The following is a 22,118-nucleotide window of genomic DNA, read 5'->3' as shown; positions in this document are numbered from 1 at the left end:
AGACTGGCCTATCACGTGCCACCCTTGTTCTTTCTGAAGCCAAGTGTCCTTTCAGTATGAATCACAATATCAATACCAGAAATGTCAGATCAGAGAAACAAACTGTTTCACAATCTAATTAATCATATATTTTCTAAAAATCTATCAAACAAATCTTTTGGAAAATTTTTTTTTTAATGTTTTGATCATTTGAATGTCACAATACATAAATACATAGTTTTGCTGTTATGTGTAATATCTCTCACACCCTGCCCAGCAAGATGGCTTAACTATGGTGAATCACACCATACCAGTGTTTGACATATCACACAAATTAGAAAATATTGTATTTATTATTTCATTTATATAATACTTATATACACATACATACATTTTAATTTACATTTATATAAAAAAAAAAACTAGTATTAATCCAAATCTATCCTAACAAATGTCACTACTGCATTTATACAGGGAATTTACAGGTGAAATAGAGTGTCAGCAGAAATAAGGTAAATACAGGCAATACATATGAAGAAGCTTTGCTTGTATTTTACATAATATATTATTGTATATTGTTTAAGCAACCCGACTGTCCAATATCAGTTGAAATGCATTGCCATTAAGCACTGTATTTAGTTACTTTGTAAATATTACAATGGATTTGGAATTGATGACACTGTATAATTTTTAGAAAAATGTAATGCTGCTGTCTACATTATATACAGTTGGACTACAATTGAAATTAAATCTAAAAATGTACAGTATACATTAGTGTAATTTATATATTTGTTAAGGGAGTGTTGGTATTGGGCTAGTTTGGATTAGTTTTGATTGGTCATACGTTGGCTGTGTGTTTCCTTTTGAACGATCCCACATGGCCTTAAATAATACTCTATTTTTAAGAACCACTCCTCCTCATAGGACTCCCTCCCTCTTTCTAGCTAGTGTTCTTTCTCACACATATCCATAAATGATTTAAACACACACCCCTCCGTCTTTAACACACCTCTCATTTAAAAATACTCCACTCCTAAAAAACAGCTCATACACTTAGGAACTTATTCCCTTAGTCTCATTCAGGTTTTGACACACCTTGAAGTAAAAGAATCAAAGGAGGAACAAAAGGGGCTCTGATGGAGAAAGAGAGAGAAAATTAAGCTTCATCACCTTAAAGAATTATGCTGAAATAGGCTTTTTGAATGTGTTGAGATTTTACAGGATTGTTTGTGTTGAGAGAAGGGAAATAATGCAGTAGATAATGACCAGTAAAGTATTATTTCCCCCTGGGAAGTTTCTGTCTCCACACCCCCAGGGTTATAGAGAAATGATAGAGAACAGGTGAGACAACATTCCATCTTTTAAAATTAACCTGGTAAAATTCCGCCCCTATCCGTTCCGAGTTGCTTCACTGAGAACACACTGCTCATCCAGTTGTAATTGGCAGGTACCTGGAACAATATGCATGACTTAAAGGTGCAATCAGCAATTCCTGAGAAATACTGTTGATATTCGAACTCAACTGCCAAAACAAACACACCCCTCCCTTCAGTGCTCCTTTGGAAGCTCTGCCCTAAACTTCTCATAATCCATCTTTTTTAGATTATATTCATCTGACCTTTTTCTCTTGGTCTGTTTCTCGGCCATTTGTCCTCCTTGGAGTTTCGAAAGTTCGCATCAGCCAGATTTGCTGTTGCTCTTCTTATAAATTTCCCTCTCGCTCTGCCCCCACCACCCACACTGTGCATGCACAAAAACCACCCCAATTGTAATTTATTTTTCTATCCTCAATCTGTAACAGAACATTAACAGGATGAGTCGTCATATGACAGTAATAAGTCAACTTCACCAATCCAACATTTGTAGAAGATAATAGTGTGTGTGCACGGGTGTGTTTAGGGCCAGTTTGAAAGGGAGGGATTCCAGGGCGTTCATATTTCTGAACTGCACAGGAAACCCAAGTTTTTAAGATGCCAAGACCGAGCATCCTGCTGCTGTGGTGACAGAAAACAATTTGGAGCACAAAGTCAACACACACACTCACAAACTTGTTTTTATATCATTGTGGGGACTCTCCATCGACTTTTATGCATTTTATGGATTTTATAAAGATCTAATAATAATTTCTATCCCATAAACCTAACCCTCACAGTAAATGTTTTGCATTTTTAAAACATGGTTTAGTATGTTTAATAAGCCATTTTACTCATGGGGACCGCATGGGCCAAACAAGGTGATCTCAGGTTTTACAATCCTTGTTGGGACATTTGGTCCTCGCAGTGTAGATTAAACATGTTCACACACATACATGTACACAAGTGCAACAGTATTTACACAATACTTTACGTTACGTTTAACATTACAGCCTTTTCTTCCTGAGATGGCTGAGGAAGTTTGGAATGAACCACCACATCCTCACACGGTTCTACACTAGTACTGTAGAGAGCATCCTGACTGGCTGCATCACCGCTTGGTACAGCAATAGCACCGCCCACAACCGCAAAGTCCTGCAAAGGGGGGTTCGAACTGCCAGACACCTCATCGGAGGTGAGCTTCCCTTCCTCCAGGACATCTATAACAGGCGGTGTGTGAAAAAAGCTCGGAGGATCATCAGAGACTCCAGCCACCCGAGTCATGGGCTGCTCTCACTGCTACCATCAGGCAGGCGAGATCGCAGCATCAGGACCTGCACCAGCCGACCTCATGACAGCTTCTTCCTCCAAGCAATCAGACTTTTGAACACTTGATCTCTCACGAGCAATATATCAGCACTGCACTTTATTAATCTATTATCCCACACTGGACTGTCAAATATATTCTCCTCAATACAAGTACTGTATTTATATTTTTTATAAACTCTTTATTTTTATTTTTTTATTGTATGTGTACTGTACATTGTATATAATTACTGTGTTTTGTAAGTATATGTACATGCACTGCTTAGATAGAGATCATTTTGAGTAAACTTTTTCATTAAATTCCAGAAAAATTTGACACTGAGACACTGTGTAAAATTGCACCTCAAGTATAATAGCATCTTTGTGGTGGTGTGTTTATAATTATTATCCTATAAAATCATTATTACAATAGTTAGTTCCAGTCCTCTAATCTGATTGGACAAATAGCATTCCAAGGGTGGTGATATTTACTATAACAGATCTGGGTTGCTTCAAGGGATGAGCAGATTGATCCTAAAGTATTGATACTTCCAATACTGATAATAGGATAATAAAAATATATAGATTTTAAAGTTTTTTAAACTAGTTATTTTCATAGCTGTCAACCCTCCCGTTTTTTCTGGGTTTCTCACGTATTTTAGCTCTTTTCCCGCTGTCTTCCCGTTTTAGTATTTTCCCGTAAAATATCCCGTATTTTTACGCTCTGATTGTGTTAACTCAGAACCAGAACTATCTGTGTCTGTGAAGTGGCTTGCACTTGGGTTGCTAGACCTCCAGTAAAGCAGGTGGCAGTATACAGACAGTAGCTTAAGCTACTGTCGAAGAAGAAGAAGACAGTTGCAGCAGCGGCGGGCGGGAGGAAGAGGAAAAAAGTAGCGGGAAGTCTGAACGTCAAGGAGAGTAGAGTAAAGTTAGATGAGTGTAATGATGATCAGGATGCTGACGGCAAAAATCACCGTGACCTAATTAACCACCAACCAAAACTGAGGACATTATGCAGATATTTAAGTAAATAGGAGACCACCTTCCACTACCTGACAAGTAGCCATGTAGGTCCAAATTATGCCCACTGCAAAAAAGTCGCTGTAATTTCAGTGTTGGTCATGGAGGGGAAAACGACGTTTCGCAGCACAAGTCACAGAAACACAAGCGCGCGAGTGTCGAGTCAGCTAGGCACACAACATCATTATCATCATTTGTGGTGAACCGTGCCTCGTCTGAAGCTGACCAAATTTTGAAAGCTGAGGTGAAAATGTCTATGCTAATTGCCAAAAATAACGTTCGCGTTCAGTTTTTTGGATGACTTCAACCGTAGTGTGGCTGACATGTTCCCGGATTCAGCGATTGCCAAGAAGTACACTCTGAGGAAAACGAAGGCTACACAAATCATTAAAGGTAAGACTATATGGAGTTACTAAGCTAACGTTGTAGCAAATTAAAATGTGTAAGTAATGTTTACTTCGTTCATAAATAAAGCACTTTAAACATATCCATTGGTCTGTCATTCTTTAATATATATTGTGTAGTTTTAAACTCTTTAGACTGTTAATGATTAGTCCTTTCTTTTAAAAAGTTTGTGGGTAAGAATGGCTGAAAAAATATCCCTTATTTTGGGGATGGATTCCGGGAAATCTCCCTTATTTTCAATGTTCAATGTTGACAGCTATGGTTATTTTATTATTTGTTTATAATAAAACAAATGCTTATCATAAGCTTTAAGGTGAAACAAATTAATATTAGCAAATAGTTGCATTGGATAGGAACTAGTTCTTCTTCCACTCACGTTAACGCATAGAAATACTAAAAGGCACAAGCAGTCACAGACAGCGTTTCATTTGTGCTTGGCACAATGGCAGTGGCAGTGGCAGAAAACAAAGAAACAGCAAATGGAGTTAATTCACATTAAATAATGATAAATATAAATGTGATGTTTGTTATAAATTTAAATTAAATAAAGTTGATAAAACATTGATAATATCCTGTAATTGTTATTAAGTCTAATAATTTGATGTTTAGGCCTATAAAAGTGTTTTTATTTGTTTGTAAAGTATGGCTGATAAATTTATTTTTTTATTTTTTCTATTACCCATTTTATTCTCAGAATTGCAAAGAAATTTTATTCAATAATGGTATTGGTTGCCTGGAATCGGGATTGGAAATATTTTAATTTGCGGTAACAGAGCTATTTTCATTTGTCTCAAAAATAGACAAAATATTTGACCATATTGTGTCTAAAATGTAAGTTACTTAATATAATGTAAATGGTAAATGGACTGCACTTATATAGCGCCTTTTTAACCTTAGCGGTATTCAAAACTCATTCACCCATTCACACACACATTCACACACCAATGACGGCAGAGCTGCCATGCAAGGCGCTAGCCTGCCATTGGGATCAACTTGCAGTTCAGTGTCTTGCCCAAGGACACTTCGGCATGTGGAGTCATGTGAGCCAGGAATCGAACCGCCAACTCTGCGATTGGTGGCCAACCTGCTCTACCACCTGAGCCACTGCCGCCCTAATGTTAAGCAATATAACATTTGCAATCATGCCGTTGTGTTGAAAATGTTATATAACAGTACTCTTGCTTGAGTGATATTGCTTTAATATACTTTGAAAAAGCAGAATATTACCCAGACCTGTTGAAATATCTCATTTGAATTACTACATTTGGACTGTTAATATTGAAATATACCTGTTCAAAAGGGCTGTATAAGCCACACATGCTGAACTTTGCGCCTGGCTATTTAGCAAAGTTACTTAAAGTACATTAATAATAATTAAGTTACACCATCTACAACCAGTTACCATTGAGTTCATAGGACACCCCTACCTTAGATAAAATCTTTAAACTTGGTGTTATTAGACTAGTTAAATAACTACTAGGCTACCATTTAACTGGTCTGACTGAAATATATGGGTTGTTTTTCCCCTCTTCTGATTACACAAACGTGATGGTGAACAGTGGCTACACGTAGAAGCATTAGAGAAACATATTGTTCATAAACATTTCATGTCATTGTTACCCTTGGTAACCAGACCAGACCAGCAACAAACAGGCATTGTTTGGAGCTGTGTAACACTACAAGTTTTCCCATGAGCAATAAGGCGTGTGCCTTCTTCAGATATAAGATCTGCAAGCTTGTCAGGCAAAGGTTAGTTTCTGTAAAGAGCCGGTATATCCGACACACCGATATCACTGTTAAAGTGTAATTTGAAATGACACTGCTGACTTTACACAGATAAATAAAAGGGTATAAAAGGAGCTGGCTCGCAACCACTCATTTAGGTTTTGTGCTGAGGAGCCGAGACAGGGTCCTGGACATTCCAGCGGGTAGTACAGCATTGTGTCAAGAGGGGCACAAGGTCTCGTTCCCTCCATCAGGGAACGGAGGTTACGACAGTAACCGAGATGTTTCCCTTCTGTCACACACTCAACGTTGTGTTGATGTAGTGACACTAGGGGTCCCTATACAAAACACCACAACTGCTGAACGTCATGTAGTTCCCCACATCCCTGAGGGGGGACAAGTTGTAACTAACGTGCCAGCCGTGGCCTTTTCTCTCTATGTTTTTTCTCTACACAGAGTATTAGATACGACTGGGACCAACTAATACTATTATTCGTGTCGGGGAAGGTGTTCTTTTCCTTTCCTATTCTTTCAGGGGGAAAAGACACCACGGAGACCACATCCTGCATGAAGGGAAGTAACGTGGCAATACGTCATGGCTCTACAAACCAGGAGCAGAGAGAGCTCAGCCCAAGGGAGACATGGGTCTGCCGACAGGGAGACTGTACTGCGGAAAATACATCATGGGGGACTACTGTAGTAACCGGCACCTGTGGAGCACCTACCCCAGGACAGGGCATATGAGCACTCATACTGGATCTGACTGCGAATTCCTCAGCCAAACTCGCGAGCCACAGGGCTAGGGAGGAAGTCAACCAGGGTTCACAGTTTCGTGAACTCGCATGGGATAAAAGTGCACTTCTTTGCCTCATGGAGGGGAAAGACGCTGTATGTAAGCAGTATACCCAGCCAGCTGTCCCGTAAATGTACCTGTTCATACCTGACAATGCACGGAACGAAAGTGGCTCAACCCGGAGATCACAAAATCACATGAAGGTATTGGGTGTTGCCCAGCCCTCTGCCCTGCAGATGTCTGCTAGAGAGGTGCCGTTGGCCAGTGCCTATGAGGATGCCAGAATCCTCGTAGATTGTATTTGTATTCACAAAGGGGCAGGCATAGCCTGGGCCTGGTATGCCAGCACGATGACATCCACGATCCAGTGGGCAAGCCTCTGTTTGGAGATAGCATTCCCTTTCCACTGTTCGCCAAAGCAGACCCACACGCAATTGGCCTGGATCAACTGCAAAAGCCCCCACAGGGCGAGCAGTACTGCCAACAACATGAGACTGTTGAAATCCCAACACAGTTGCGGTCCTGTCCAGGGGCCAGCAGCTGCATACCTGTTGCACACGGCGCCCCAGCCTAGCTTTGAGGCGGACAGAGCACATGGAAGAAGACAACACACACAAAAACTAGAGCAAAGGTGACAGGATCCTGACACTAAATAAAACTTGACAAGTGTCAGGTACCTTAAAAAGCCTTACGAAACTGTTGTAACCTCCGTTCCCTGATGGAGGTAACGAGACGTTGTCTGGATTGTTTCCACATAGTAAATATGTTTCTATGTGAAATTTTTCTATATGAAGCATAAGTACATAGAAGGGAGGTTTCAAATTAATCTCACTCTAAACATCACCCAAACATGCACTCTGTGCATTCCAATTAAAATTATTCATACAGTAGATCATCATTATCATATACACTCACTGGCCACTTTATTAGGTACACCTGTACATCCACTTACTCGTGCGATTATCAGCAAATATTTATCTGCCAATCATGTGGTGACTGTGTAATTTATAAAATCATTCAGATGTGGGTCAGGAGCTAATGTTCACATCAACCATCAGAATGGGGATAAAATGTGATCTCAGCTATTTAGACCATGGCATGACTGTTGGTGCTAGATGGGATGGCTTAAGTATTTATGTAACTGTTGATCTCCAGGGATTTTCACGTGCAACAGTCTCTAGAGTGTAAAGAGTATGGTGGAAAAAACATCCACCAAGCGGCAGTTCTGTGGGCAAAAATGGCTTGCTAATGACAGAGGTCAGATGAGAATGGCCAGACTGGTCCAAGCTGACAGGAAGGTGACAGTAACCCAAATAAACACACATTACAAAATTTCTGAACATATAACACATTGAATATTATGGCAGCTGGGCTACAGCAGCAGAGAACCCCTAGAGGTACAACTACTGTCAGCTTAGAACAGGAAACTTGAGGCTGTAGTGGGCATAGGCTCACCAAAACTGGACAGTAGACGATTGGAAAAACCTTGCCTGATTAGCATTTGTAGTGAAATAATATCAGGGAGGTGTAGCCTATTGGTAGAAGAACTGGGCTGATAACCAAAATATTATATGTTCAAAACTATCCTTCATTTGAGCCTTCATTTTGTGCCCATGAGCAAGGCACTTAACCCATGGCTGCTCCACTGGGACCATATCTGTTTTAGATGTACTACAAGTTGCCTGAATAAATTCTGAAAAAAAATTATACAAACCTTTTATGCAAAAGAACTCACACCAACAACAATAACTGTGTAGATGCTAGTACACATTACAATAATTTCTGTGAGGACAAATATTTATACAATGGCCTACAATTGTGTGCTTTGAGCATTGTTGCAATGCTTTGGGGAGGGTTCTTTTCTATTCCAGCATGACAATCCCCTTGTGCACAAAGTCCAAAGAAATGGTTTATTGAGTCCAGTGTGAAAGAACTTGACTGTCCTGCACACACATCCTGACCTGAACCCCATTGAACACCTTTGGAATTACTTTGAACGCAGACATTGAGCCAGGCCACATTGTCCAATGTCATTGCCTGTCCTCATTGATACTCTTTTGTCTGAATGGGAGAAAATCCCCACAGCCATGTTCCAACATCTAGTAGAAATCCTTTCCCGAAGAGTGAAAGTTTTTATATGATCAAATTGAAAGATTCATGCTTTTTGTCATGCTTCTGAAATGTGTTGAAGAAACATTCCATTTTTAGATATTTTACTTTCGTATTGTTTTGAGGATTTTTTTTATGGAGATTTTACTTTTATAATGTGTTGAGAAAACATTTACAGAGATTTTATATAATGTGTTAAGAAAATGTTTAATTTACATAAATGTTACTTTTGCGATGAGTTGATGAACTATTTGGAGATTACACTACAGTAAACTGTTCAGGAAAGAAACCTTTCATTAATTGAGTAATATAATTAGTCCATAATTAGTTCTACACAACACACAAAGAGGTCCCTGAAACAGATTTGAATAATGACAAGTGCAATTCATCAGAAAACCGGATATAGGGAGGGGCTTTATGAATGAGGGAAGTGTTTAAAAAGTCCTGCTTCAAAACTTTTTTGGAAACCTGTTCACTCTTCAGTAATACACACAATGGCTTCTTCAGTGAATAATGGCATTCTTCCTAGTGGCGGTCAGATTTTTACCACCATGCCTGATATTTTCTTCATTCCAGAATTTGTAAGTATGCAACCAGTAAGGTCATCTTTAGATCAAATCAGTAGTTGGGACTATAAATTTAAACCATCTAAATTATCTACCACCTAATAAATTTTTTCCTGGTGGTTTCAAAGTTCGAAGTGAGACAGAATGGAGTTCATGGTTAAGGAAGAATTGTAAAAAGATTCTGGAACATTGCTAGAGATGACAGGGATAAACTATGTACAACCAGACCAAATGTTTTATGGGAAGCCTCTGCTTTTGTGAGGTCCCAGTTAACATGTGTGTTTAAAACTGTGTAACGTGTAAGACAACCTTGGTGAGTCAAAGCAGTTGTTTCCCATAAACATTTTGAATTAACTTGGCTAATCAGATTTTATAGTGTGACACACTTTGTGACATTTAAATATATTTTGTTTATTGTATTCCTTATGTATTAAATTATGGATGGCAATAAATGGCAACATTCTCACCAAAGAGAAACTGTATTGAGCATTGTAACAATTGCTTTGGCGGATAGCTAAGGATTCCTGTCATTATACCGCTTTACACATCTGAAGACTAAACCTCTGGATCCATGCAGTTGCAATGCAACATGCAAAATTTGAGTGAATACTATATTTTACCAAATGTATTTCACTATAATGAAATTGTGTAATAAAGAGAGGTAAGTTAATCGAGGTTTACAAAAGCCAGAATTATTATGTAATAATGTATACTGTGGGGCTGGGCTCCTTGTAAAATAACTATTACTCTGAAGTTCTGGTTTCTGCAAGCTGTTAAGCATTTTAAAAGGGCGTGTTGGATATGTGGCCCTAGCAAATATTGTTAAAATAGAGAGACTGTTTCGACAGGTTAGGACTGAAAATATTTATATATATGACAACTCAGCTCATTATGCTTTATCTCAGTGGTTTTCAATTGGTGGGTCACAAACTGAAAAGGGGTCTGTTCTGAAAGAGCAGTGGATGGCAGGGATAAAAAAAATTATATATACAAAGTACAATGCAACTAACTTTATAATGCCAAGTTAGTTAATGCATAGTATAGAGTGCATAGTTAGGATAGAAATATATATAGGCTTATCAAGGAGAATTGCTTTCCCATATCTTTTGTTGACGGCACCAGAGACCATGCATTAAATTATATTGTTAGAAATGTAGTAGGTAGATGCCAATAGAAGGATTGCTTGACATGCCCTCATCCTCAAGAACATTGAACAAAACAACACAAGGTAAAAGACAATATGACCCAGACTACATTTAATATAGGTTTACTTGCAAAAAGGATAAACATAATTAAGCCCAGCAAGGATAAATAAATTTATAAATATGTAAAAACAGAGATGGTCCGAAATGAATTTAGACAAATATACCACTGAACAAGTGTTGTGGGGAACTTGTAAGAGGTACATTTTCTGTAGGGAATGATGGTGCAAACTGTGCAATAATCAGTTATACTCCAATGAACTCTGTGCATTATGATCTAACAGATTAATTTATACAGGACCTGAATGTCAGAATGAATATTATTATACAAGGTAGGGCAGTTTATTTCCTCACACAATTATTCAGTGAAAAGCTTTCAGGTGACATCATTTCATAACTAATTCCTGCTACGCCCATTAAATCTGTTCAATAGCAACTCAACTGACAGGATTAACCTCTCCGGGACGGATGATGAGGGTATAGACACTGACATTTCTATTTAACCACATAAACCTAGTGTACACTACACAATTTGCAGTTGGCGCCCTGCTATTCACAGTCTTGTTTTCTGTTGTGCTGGTGTGCTGGTGGGTGTATCAACTGCATGACCATTCGTCCCCAACTGAGGTATACAACAGGTATTAAAGGAATAGTTCACCCAAAAATGAAAATGTGCTGATAATTTACTCACCCTCAGGCAATCCAAGATGTATCTGAGTTTCTTTCTTCATCATAACAGAATTTAAGATTTTTATATTTCTTTTCATGCCTCCTCCTTTAAATAGTGTAAGTGAATGTACTCATTTTTTTGATGGTCCAAAATGCATATTTAGGGTGCATCAAAATAATCGGATGATGTAAGCTCATTGGTAAGGTCACACATCACGTGGAGTAGGAGGCAGGAGGCGTGTCATTGTTTAAAAGAGAAGAAGCGCTGTACAAAAGTTTAATTGTCTTTCCTGTAGATTTGTATTTGTATAAGTGTATTGTTCAAAATGGTTGTTTTGCGTGTCTATCCTGGATGCTTCAACCTTCAGAAACCCCAAAGATAATGCATGCCAGAAAAAAACATATTAACGTTGCATCATGATCATGAGCGATTGAAGCTCTGGCTTATCATGCTGAACCTGGATACGTACACCCTACATTCTCTCAAATATTGGAAGGTGTGCAGTGAACATTTTACCACTGAGGATTTCAGACCAACGAAAGAAACAAAGGGCCGATATCTGAATTAATCGGCTGTGACCGTGCTGTTTTTCCAGTGAACTCAGATATGTGTGATAACTTTGTCATTGTCACGCATCCCTCGGGCTCTGCACCTCCCTCAGTGCTCCAATCCTCATCACTCGATTTATAATTCACCACACCTGCACTCATTTCACTCACTCATTACTCCTTGCATAAATAACTAACCTTTACACCACTTCACTGTCAAGTCTCACACAAAAGAATCTAGCTTGACTGCGCTGCTCTCAGGCATTGTTTATTTACCTGTCTGTATTTGCTCCTGATCTTCATCAATATCTGTTTAGTGCTTACCCTGTTGTTTTGCCTGTTACCTCTTCTTCAGCTCTGTGCACTTTAAACCCTGTGAATCCCAGTTCAGTTTGTGAAGCTTTTCGTCTGTGTGATATCACCTGTATCATTGATCTCACTGTGTAAATCCTGTGAATCTCAGTAAACGCTCTCGCACATGGTTTCTCTAACTACAACTTGTGTTGCTTGAATTCCTGACAGTCATATAGCGTATAGAATTCTGCTAAAGAGGAGGCATAAGTAGATAATGCAACGGCATTGCTCCGAAATAAAGGATGGTTATTTAGTTTGGTTGCAGTAATTTTATAATTATTTGGAAATCATTTTTTATTTTTATTTTATATTGTTTTGAAATTGTTTAGGACTGTTTTGGTTTGTGACTGGCGCTCGGTCTGCGGTCTGCAAGTTTCACTTGTAAACAATGACACGCTTCCTGCCTCCTCCACTTGACGCGTTACCTTACCAATGAGCTAACGTCATCCCGCTCGTGATTGCACGTCACAGAGATGTACGGAAGTGAAAATTTGTAGTTTAAAAAGCATATAAGTATTGTTTTGCCTCTAAAAATAATCAATCTTTTGAGTTCAGAAGAACTTTTATTTGTTGTCTGGAGTCAACAAATAAAAGATTATTTTGATGCACCCTAAATATGCATTTTAGACCATCATAAAATGTAGTACATTCTCTAGCATTGTTTAAAGGAGGAGGCCTGAAATGAAATCCTAAATTAGTAAATTATTAGCAAATCTTCATTTTTGGGTGAACTATTCCTTTAAGATGCATTTTGGGTGATCTGATCACATGTGTGCAAGCGAGACACATCACCATTACACCTGGTCATCTCTTTTGACCACTTGTATTCAAGGAGTCTGTGTATCAGTCTGTGTATTACTGCATGATAATAAAGCGCAAAAACATAAAAGAAGAGGAAGCTCTAAAAACCGGCACACAGTTTCTCTTAATTATATGCAAACATGACGTTTAGTGCATAATTCTGACTTATTTTAGTGCAATACCTGTAACTGAACTTCTAACGTGCGTCCTTATAATATCTGTGTTCCTATTGTGCATGTTCACGCATTTGCTTTTTAAAATGTTCATATTGTACGCTTATTTCCCTTTAAATCTGCAAATAACCGGGAAAAAAAAAACTGCCATTCTAGCTGTCTTTAGTGCCATCCCATTTCAAATGGATCACCCAAAATACAACTGACGACAAAATATCTAGGTATCAAGCAGGTTTGAAATCCATTGTACCATCTGCGACTAGTCTTGGCATATCACAGGAGTGCGCACAATACACGACCATTAGTCATGAGATCTGAGACTTCTTGTTGCGGACCAGTTGCCGACTCAAAACATCAAAGGAGATGAGCTGAAGTCATGTAGTGTACACTTTGCTTTAAACCGGTGTCACACTAATCAAGTTTTCCAGCGATTTTTGAGGTGTAAGCTTTATTTACATAATGGCCAGATAGTAGGTGAGAGACGGAGAGCATTAGCGTCTACCAGCTGGAGTTCAGTGATCTCTTGACTATCGGGACTCCCTGCTCAGTTAATGGTTTCAGCACCAGGAAAAGCACATCAAAATTGTTAGAAAAAATAATTATATCGCCGAGGAGGGCTCTTGTGTTCGTCAAGTGAACAATGAGCTTCTTCTTTAACATTTCCAATCAGCAGTAAAAATCTGACAACACTGGTATAATAAATTGTGCTTCTTTGCCACAGATTCCACAAAATAAATTTTCCAGGCTTGTATAGTTAATGCGCCTTTCTCGAGTTAATTGTCAGTAGATGTCTGTATCTAAAAGGTGATTGGCTCTTTTACCTGTAAGGCAGGACTTCTTTTCTACATCCGTTGACCGTTGGGCATTCCAATCTTTCCCATTCATTTCACTCCTCCACCATTTTTTATCTGCAAGTGTGACCTACCTCCTACTGAAGAGAGCGGGATTTCAGCAAAACAGTCGACAAGTGTGACACCCTTTACTGAGATAACATCAGCATTTTTAATAATACAATTGCTTTTAAAGGTACAGTGTCTTCCGTACCAATTTAAAGCTTTGCCCCACTACTTTCAGGAAAAAGGTTTCCAGAACACGTCTCATCTTCCATTGGTTGGCCAAACAGATAGCCCCACTCTAAACCCACGCCACTGGTTAAGCCAGTGGTTTCAGGATGCTCAACAAATAATGTTGTGATTGTGCCATATAGACACACACACACTTTTCTGGGAAAATTCTGTATTCATATAGTTTCAAGGAGCGTCTTGAAACATTTTGATGTGTGTTTTGTTTGTTCTAGATTTTTGGTGGATTGGTGTGGACCCTGGTAGCCTCCACCAAAGTGATCCCACCCAATCCTCTGGGCTGGATCATGTTTGTGTCCATTTTCTGCTTCCTAATCACAACTATCTGGTTCTTCATTTTCATTACTGGTGCAAACCAGAGAAGCAACTGGCCTGGCTTGGTAAGAAACACCAGTTTATAATATTGCCATGGTCTATGGAAACTACCACTACACTACACATAGAAAAGAAAGTCTGACTGAATAATTAAAATTTTTGGTTAATAAACCTCCATGTTAAAGGAATGTTCCAGGTTCAATAAAAGTTAAGCTCAATCAGCAGCATTTATGGCATAATGTTGATAACCCAAATTTTTTTGAAACGTCCCTTGTTTATTTGAAAATAAAGCAAAAATGACAGTTACAGTATGACACTTATAATGGAAGTGAACAGGGCTAGCCCTTAAACATTAAAACCCACTGTTTCTAAAGTATAGCCACTATGCGTAATCATGTGCTAGCAGAGATATACATGTTTACATGAGTTAAGTGTGATAAAATCACTTACTAACCATAACTGTGTAAAGTTATAATCAATATTACAACTTTGTTGTCATGACGAAAAGTGGTGTATCAGGCTCATTATTTCTGGTGGGGCACAAACAATTGCTTAACCCAACATGCATTCAGGGGTTGAGTTAATTGATAATTATCCACATTTGCAGCTTTTTTTTATGATGGACAATTCCAAATGCTCTCTGTCATTTTGACAGATAAAAATGAATCAAGAAAATAATTTTAACCTAGTGCATCAGCGTCTTTTTTGACAAATTGTGTTTGGATTTAAAAACGTCAGTGTGTTTCTGCATGATAAGATGCAAGAAAAAAGTATCAGGCACACTGAATAAGTTCAGTGAACTTGTGCAAGCATGTATGAGGCAAAGTTTAAAAATGTTTTATCGCAGCGGTTTAAACTTTCACCATAGAACTCACTGGTTTCCCCAGACAAAAGCATGATGAGTCAAAAATGAATCATATATGCCTACTCTAATGTACCCTGAACCACTTTTTCACAATTTCGTTCTGGAATATGCCTGTGCAGTCGGGGAAGAAATCTGTCATGCGTCTCCTAGAACAGGGGCATATGTTTGTGATAGGATCGACTTGACAGCAGGAATGATCCACAGTCGCTTAGTGTGTGATACCCAATTTTTGGTGGTATCCATTTACATAATTGTAACTGTATGTTACTTAGTATTTTTAGATTATGTTCAGATTTTAGAAGTGATGTAGTGAAATCCAGCTTTAAGTGCAAAGAAATTTGTCGAATGGGAAAAAAGACAGAAACCGTTGCATGTGTGAATAGCAGATGTGGTACATTTACCAGTGAAGGCAATCCAGCAATTTTAATGCATTTACCAGGAAGCATGTGTCCTTTTAATGTATAGAAATGTAATATCAATAAAATATCCACATTTTATCTCAGTTTTGGAGGGTATGATATTAGATGTGACTCAGAATATGACAAATCATCTCTCTCTGTCTTCTGCTTACTTCAGGATTTTGGATATCATGCCTTTGCTGCATTCCTTTATCTGAGTGCTTCCGTGCTTCTGGCTTATGTCACCATCGGTATAAAGGAATTAACTTTAATTACTGACCTATTCAGTATCAAGATATACAAGCTGGACATTGCTGCTGTGGTAAGACTCATTCTACTTCACCTTGGTAAATCAGGTTACAATATATTGGCAGCACCATAAATCACAGATGAGAAGAGTATGTGCACTTATTTGAAACAAATTGTGTAATAAAGATGTGTGTAAATGTAAATAGATACTGAATGTGATGGTGTGGGGTCAGTCAGTCTATAATTGTCAGTTTCATCAAATGTGAATATGCCCTACCCTTTAAGATTGAACAAAGTGAATCATTGATTGAATATTCTGCTTATAAAAATGACATACCCAGCAAAGTCCCCGGTGTTAAATTAACACTCCTTGGTGTTGAAACTACGCTATTTTGAGTAAATGTTTAATTGGCCAAATAGTTCATGAGATCAGGTAGGTACACTCTCTGAATGTTGTCTGATCATTAGTGATGACACCTGCTGTTAACAAGCAGAATCTATTGGAGAAAAGATGAACAACAAGAACAAGAGAACAAACCAGCAAACACTATTGACATCAATTGAATCTGTCTGAGATGTACATCAACTGCAAAAAAACATTGATTATTGGACAACGATCTCTTAATATGTTGTATGAGGATGTTTAAGAAATGTAGGTTATTTTGTTTTTCAAATGTGTACAAAAGTAATTTAGTGTTGCTGATGTAATTTTGTTTAATTTTAAGTCACCATTTTGGTGATTAGTGTTCACTTTGGTTTGGCCCTTGAACTTTGTTTTGTTGTACAGCAAACTCTTTCCAGCCTGCACAATATTATTTAAGAGAACAATAATGCATTATGATGGAGAGACAAATATTTGGTTTAGTGTATGTATCTCAAGTCTTAAAACAATATAATTCTAATATGATTTGGGGAAAATAATTCTGAAATTCAGACTTCAAGAAGGGTCAAAGCGATACTGTTGTAACAAGTTGAGCAGTTACTATCTTTAGAGTATATAATCATTTGAGCTGACAATAAGACACACAGACATCAGCATTTCACATACAAAATGCAACAACCGTAATAATCAACAAACTAATTTCCAGGCTCATGCCGCAATAAATGCTGGGTGCCAATGTTGAGTTCTGTACTATGAACACACCCACAGTGCATTGCGGCATGAATCTGAAAATTAGTTTGTTGATTGTCACTGTTGTTGTGTTTTGTATGCTGAGTCTTGATGTATGTGAGTATCATTGATGATTAAATAATTATATTCCTCAGAGGAAGTATTTTTTCAATTTGTTAAAACATTATTGCATCTACCTCTCTTTGTTATTTACCAATTATATTTTCATGTTAAATGCAACCTTTAAATTAAGCTATGACTTTTATTTGTTGCTCTTTGAATGATGTCTCAATAAGGTACTTGATCTCTTCAAAAAGTATTCCCTGCTTAGTGCATCACAACTGTTATCTTCAACAACATTGCTCTGACTAGAAAAGTGTTGTACTGTTAAACAAAGTTCAAGTGAAAACCAACGGGAAATTAACCTCTATTAATTCTCAATAAAGAACTTTTGAACGCATATGAAAAACAAAATAACACACATTTTAGGCATCCTCACATGGCACATTAAGAGATTGTTTTTAACTAATCTATTTTATTTGCAGTTGATGTACATCTAAGTAAGACTAAGTAAAAGATTCCATTATTGTGGTGTCTGCTGGTTTGTTCTCTTGCTCCCCTTCTGTCGCTCACTCGACTTTGTGTTGAATGAAGCGCCACTGGGGGTCTTTCTTGAAGGCCTCAGTTACCTCTGAACTTGAGAAAAGGCAAACATGATTTGCATGTTCCTCCCCCGGACATACGGGTATAAAAGAAGGGAATCATGCATCTGTCCATTCAGATTTTGTCTTTGGAGCCGAGCGGTTGTGCGATCAGCGAGCTGAGATCACTTCTGTTCCACTCACGTCTGCAGAGCGTTTGCTGTTGGATCTACATCGCATACCAGCGGCTTTCTCCTTCTCTGCACACCAGTGCAGCCTTTGCCCCTGGGCGTTTCGACAGCACTTCTGAAAGAGTATATTTTCTCACAAAAGTGTATCATTTCTCTAAAAGAGCACACACAGCAGGCGTTGAACGTCCTTATCAGGATGCGTCTTTTTAAAGATGCCCTTCTGCCTTTGTGTAGTTCCTGGATCTCTCCGCTCCTGGTGGTCATATTCGTTGCCTCGTGTGTCTGGGCCATGATCACACTGAGGCGGCGTTTGTGGATGGTTCTTGTTCTCACTGCAAAAATGTAACCATGGCAACGCTGCGGTCACGGCTTTCCTTCCTGAAAATGAACGCCATTCCAGCCACCCCTCGCATCGCTCCTCCTTCCCACAGGATTGAGGACGACCCGGCCGGTGATGGAGGCGATTTGGGGATGGCAGGTAAATCCCCACGAACCACCTGCCCCCCGGCAACTCGTTGACTTCCATCAGGGCTCGAAGTGTTGACTTCCGTCCATCTGGGCTCACTCATATCACATCACGGGCAGCCTCATCACAGGCAGCCTCATCACAGCAGAGGACGCGCTGTCACGACAGGCCATGCACATCGGAGAGCATCATGCTCAGCCCTCCTGATCGCACTCGCTTCCATCAAGAGGGTTGGGGACCTGCAAGCGTTCTCTGTCAGTGACACTTGCCTGGAGCTCAGTCCGGCAGATGCCCAAGTCATCCTGAGACCTCGACCAGGCTATGTGCCCAAGGTTCCTATGACCCCCTTCAGGGACCAGGTAGTGAACCTGCAAGAGCTGCCCTGGGAGGAGGCAGACCCAGCCTTTTCGTTGCTGTGTCTGGTGCATACTTTGCATACCTATGTGGACCGCATGCAGAGCTTAATCTGTTCTGAGCAGCTCTTTGTCTGATTTGGTGGACAGCGGAAAGGGAACACTGTCTCCAAAGCACGTAGAACGCGTTTATACGGAATGACTGACTGGGTGTTCCTCTTGCACAAACCCATGTACCGCATTCCCCACATTTAACCTCCCCCTAGCCTAAGCTGGACGTGGTCTCTGTGGGTTCTTTTCCCCCTGAAAGGAAAGGAGTTGGTAAAGAGTGTCTTCCCCGATGCATGTTATAGCATTAAATGGCCCCAGCCACTTTAACTCTATGCAAGAAACATAGAGAGAAAAAAAGGTGCATCTGGCACGGCCTGCTCCCATGCCCCCCCAGTTCACGTACACGGTTTAGCGCATGGCATGATCAATTAGGGACCCCAAGTGTCACTTCAATCGAATCAATGAAATAGCTTCCAGTCTTTTCAAACCTTAAATGTGATTAAACTGGAGAGTGGCATCAAGCTTAGCATAACATTTTTAATTTTGTATTTGCAGGTGATGGCTTTCATTACCACATTGCTGTACTTCATTCATGCAATCCTCTCTTCTCTACGATGGAAGTCCTCTTGAAAATCAAAGTCACAGACGAGAAACACTCATTTAACAGAACCAACCAACAAAACAGTCAAGAGGATATAAGTGTCTCATGTCAACGCCTCTAACATAGTAGTTATATCTCATCTGAATTCTTTAAATGCTTTTTAGGTGTGTTTGAGCTGTCAAAACAATGAAATTGTATTGTATTGAAATAATCAAGTTTGTTTGTTTTTCAAAACTGGAGAATTTTAGAAATAAATCTGTTTGATATATATTTCTGAGAAGTATTTGTTGATATTATTTGATAGTGGATGATTTGCAGAAATGAAGAGAGGCAAAAATAATAGTGAGTCCATAAGCATCCATTTTGTAAGGGTCGAGAGGATGATGTTACTTTTCTATTAAATGGACACCACCCATATTTTTATAGGCTAAATATTTAATAGAAGTTAAGATATATTCTCTCAGAATTGTTCAAAACAACACCCCTAAGAGATAGATGTGGGGATCAGGAAGGGTTTACTTAGCTTTAGGGAGAAAATTGTGCCCAAACGTAAGATAAAATTTGGCAAAACCTTCCTTTGGAGACGTCCCGGAAGTGTGCATGTTTATATATATATATATATATATATATATATATATATATATATATACACACACAGTGCCTTGCAAAAGTATTCAGACCCCAGACCAGTTCTCTCATATTACCGAATTACAAATGGTACACTAAAATTTCATTCTGATTGATATTTTATTTTAAAACACTGGAACTCAATATCAATTATTATAGGTGCATTGGTTTTATCCACATCTGGAGTCTGCCAGAAAGCACGTGAGTGACCCAACTGCGATGTGGGAGAAGATTTTGCTTTTTGGCCAAAAATCATAGCGCTATGTGTGGCACAAACCTAACACTTCCTATGCCTCAAGACACACCATCCCTACAGTGAAGTATGATGTTGGCAGCATCATGCTGTGAGGATGCTTCTCATCAGCAGGGACTGGGCATCTTGTTAGAATTAAAGGAAGAATGGATGGAGCAAAATATATGGAAATACTGCAAGAGAACTTCAGTCCACTAAAAACTGAAGCTTGGGACGAAATTCACCTCTCAGCATGACAATGATTCCAAGCACAAGGCCAATGCAACACTGGAGTGGCTCAAGAACAAAAAGATAAATGCCCTACAGTGGCCCAGTCAAAGTCCTGATTTCAATCCTATTGAGAATCTGTGGCACTATTTGAAAATTGCAGTCCACAAGCATCACGCAACCAACCTGAACAACCTGGAGCAAATATGCAGAGAAGAAAGTGCCAAAATCACTTAGTCACTGTGAGCAAAGCTGGTACATATAAACCCCAAAAGTCTTAATGCAGTTATTGCAGCAAAAGGTGGCTTGATTAAATATTAATGTGTGGGTGTTGAATACTTATGCAAGCAAGATATCATTTTTTTTTTTCATAAAAATATTTCCCAACAAAAAAAACAATGTCACCTTACAATAATTGATTTTAAGTTTCAGTGTTTTAAAATAAAATATCAATCAGAATGAAATTTCAGTGTACCATTTGTAATTCGGAAATATGAGAATTGGTCAGGGGTCTGAAAACTTTTGCAAGGCACTGTAAATATATATATATATATATATATATATATATATATATATATATATATATATATATAGTAACTGTGCAAAAGTCTTAGTCACATAAGATGTTTCACACAAACATTTGTCTTAAGATGGTTTTTTATATCTTCGGCTTTAGTGTGTCAATAGGAAATATTACTTTTAGGCTCCCAACGTATCTTTTGCAAATAGAATAGAATAGAACAGGGAGCCCTGCAACATATCGCATGGCCCCCACAGACTGAACATCGAGTCAGTCTGGGATTACATGAAAAGACAATTTAGACAATTTAAAAAAGATAGAAGGACTGTGGTGAATTTTCCAAGAAGCTTTGATGGTCTGCCAACAACCAAGAAAACCAGGTGTACCTAGGAGAGTTGGTTTTGAAGACAAATGTGATCACACTTAACATTAATTTACCTTTTTTTATAAACTGGGCATAAAATGTTTTGTATGACATTAATTGATAAATGTAAAAAAAGTCATCGTCACTATTCAACATATTTTTTTTGCACAAAACTTTTGCACAGTACTGTATATATTATAAAAATGCAAACATTTTGTCTTTTTGAGCTAGGGTTAGAAAATGTTTAGCCTACACTGAAAAAAAATATGTTCTGGTGAAATAAATATAGCAAAAAAGATTAAGTATTTTCTACAATGAATAAGTTAAACCGTGAACTTGAAAATATGGAGTATATTCTACTTTGTACTCAACTCAAGCATGTAAAATTATTCTCTAGCTTATAAGTATATTATAAAAAAGAAAAAAAAAAATTATCTTTACAATGCTTGATCATTCATCAATCCTAAAGTAGAAAACCTTGTCATATTTTTTTTGCTCACTTTAGTAAATTCCACTTTTACTTAACTCTTCAAAGCTGGTGTTCCCAGCATGCCCTGGGTTTGAATAATCAATGAGCTTTCAAGATTTCACTGTTTGCAAGTTTATTTACACCGTTTTTATTGTTATTTTGTTATGTTTGGTCATGATCAAAAAAATTATCTGTTGATTGTTACAGTCGTCATTTTTTGCGCACTAAGTGTTGAGGTTTCCGTGCGCAAAATTGAAAAATGTGCACACTAATTTTAATCAATATTATGTCAAATAGCTAAGTACAGTTTACTTAACTGTATACCATTAAAATTTACTTACAAAATAAAA

The 22,118-nt window shown here is 38.3% G+C and overlaps 1 protein-coding gene across 1 annotated transcript; it reads left to right on the top strand.

Annotated features, from left to right (window-relative positions):
- The first annotated feature begins 9,149 nt into the window (after positions 1 to 9,149).
- Positions 9,150 to 22,118, top strand: LOC127656649 (myelin and lymphocyte protein-like). The gene is made up of 4 exons (XM_052145061.1): positions 9,150 to 9,272; positions 14,303 to 14,467; positions 15,844 to 15,987; positions 19,283 to 22,118. The coding sequence occupies exons 1-4, from the start codon at positions 9,186 to 9,188 to the stop codon at positions 19,355 to 19,357; spliced, it is 471 nt and encodes a 156-aa protein (XP_052001021.1). The 5' UTR covers positions 9,150 to 9,185; the 3' UTR covers positions 19,358 to 22,118.

This window comes from Xyrauchen texanus, chromosome 16 (assembly GCF_025860055.1).
Source record: "Xyrauchen texanus isolate HMW12.3.18 chromosome 16, RBS_HiC_50CHRs, whole genome shotgun sequence".
NCBI classification, from domain to species: domain Eukaryota; kingdom Metazoa; phylum Chordata; class Actinopteri; order Cypriniformes; family Catostomidae; genus Xyrauchen; species Xyrauchen texanus.
Note: the sequence above shows the minus strand (reverse complement) of the source record. Positions and strands in the feature narration are given on the sequence as shown.

Bases quoted from the DNA above. Each gene is read 5' to 3' on its own strand.
- LOC127656649 (XM_052145061.1), top strand. From the start codon at position 9,186: ATGGCTTCTTCAGTGAATAATGGCATTCTTCCTAGTGGCGGTCAGATT. The intron at 9,273-14,302 runs GTAAGTATGCAA...TGTTTGTTCTAG, and splicing joins TTTTCTTCATTCCAGAATTT to ATTTTTGGTGGATTGGTGTG. The intron at 14,468-15,843 runs GTAAGAAACACC...TGCTTACTTCAG, and splicing joins GAAGCAACTGGCCTGGCTTG to GATTTTGGATATCATGCCTT.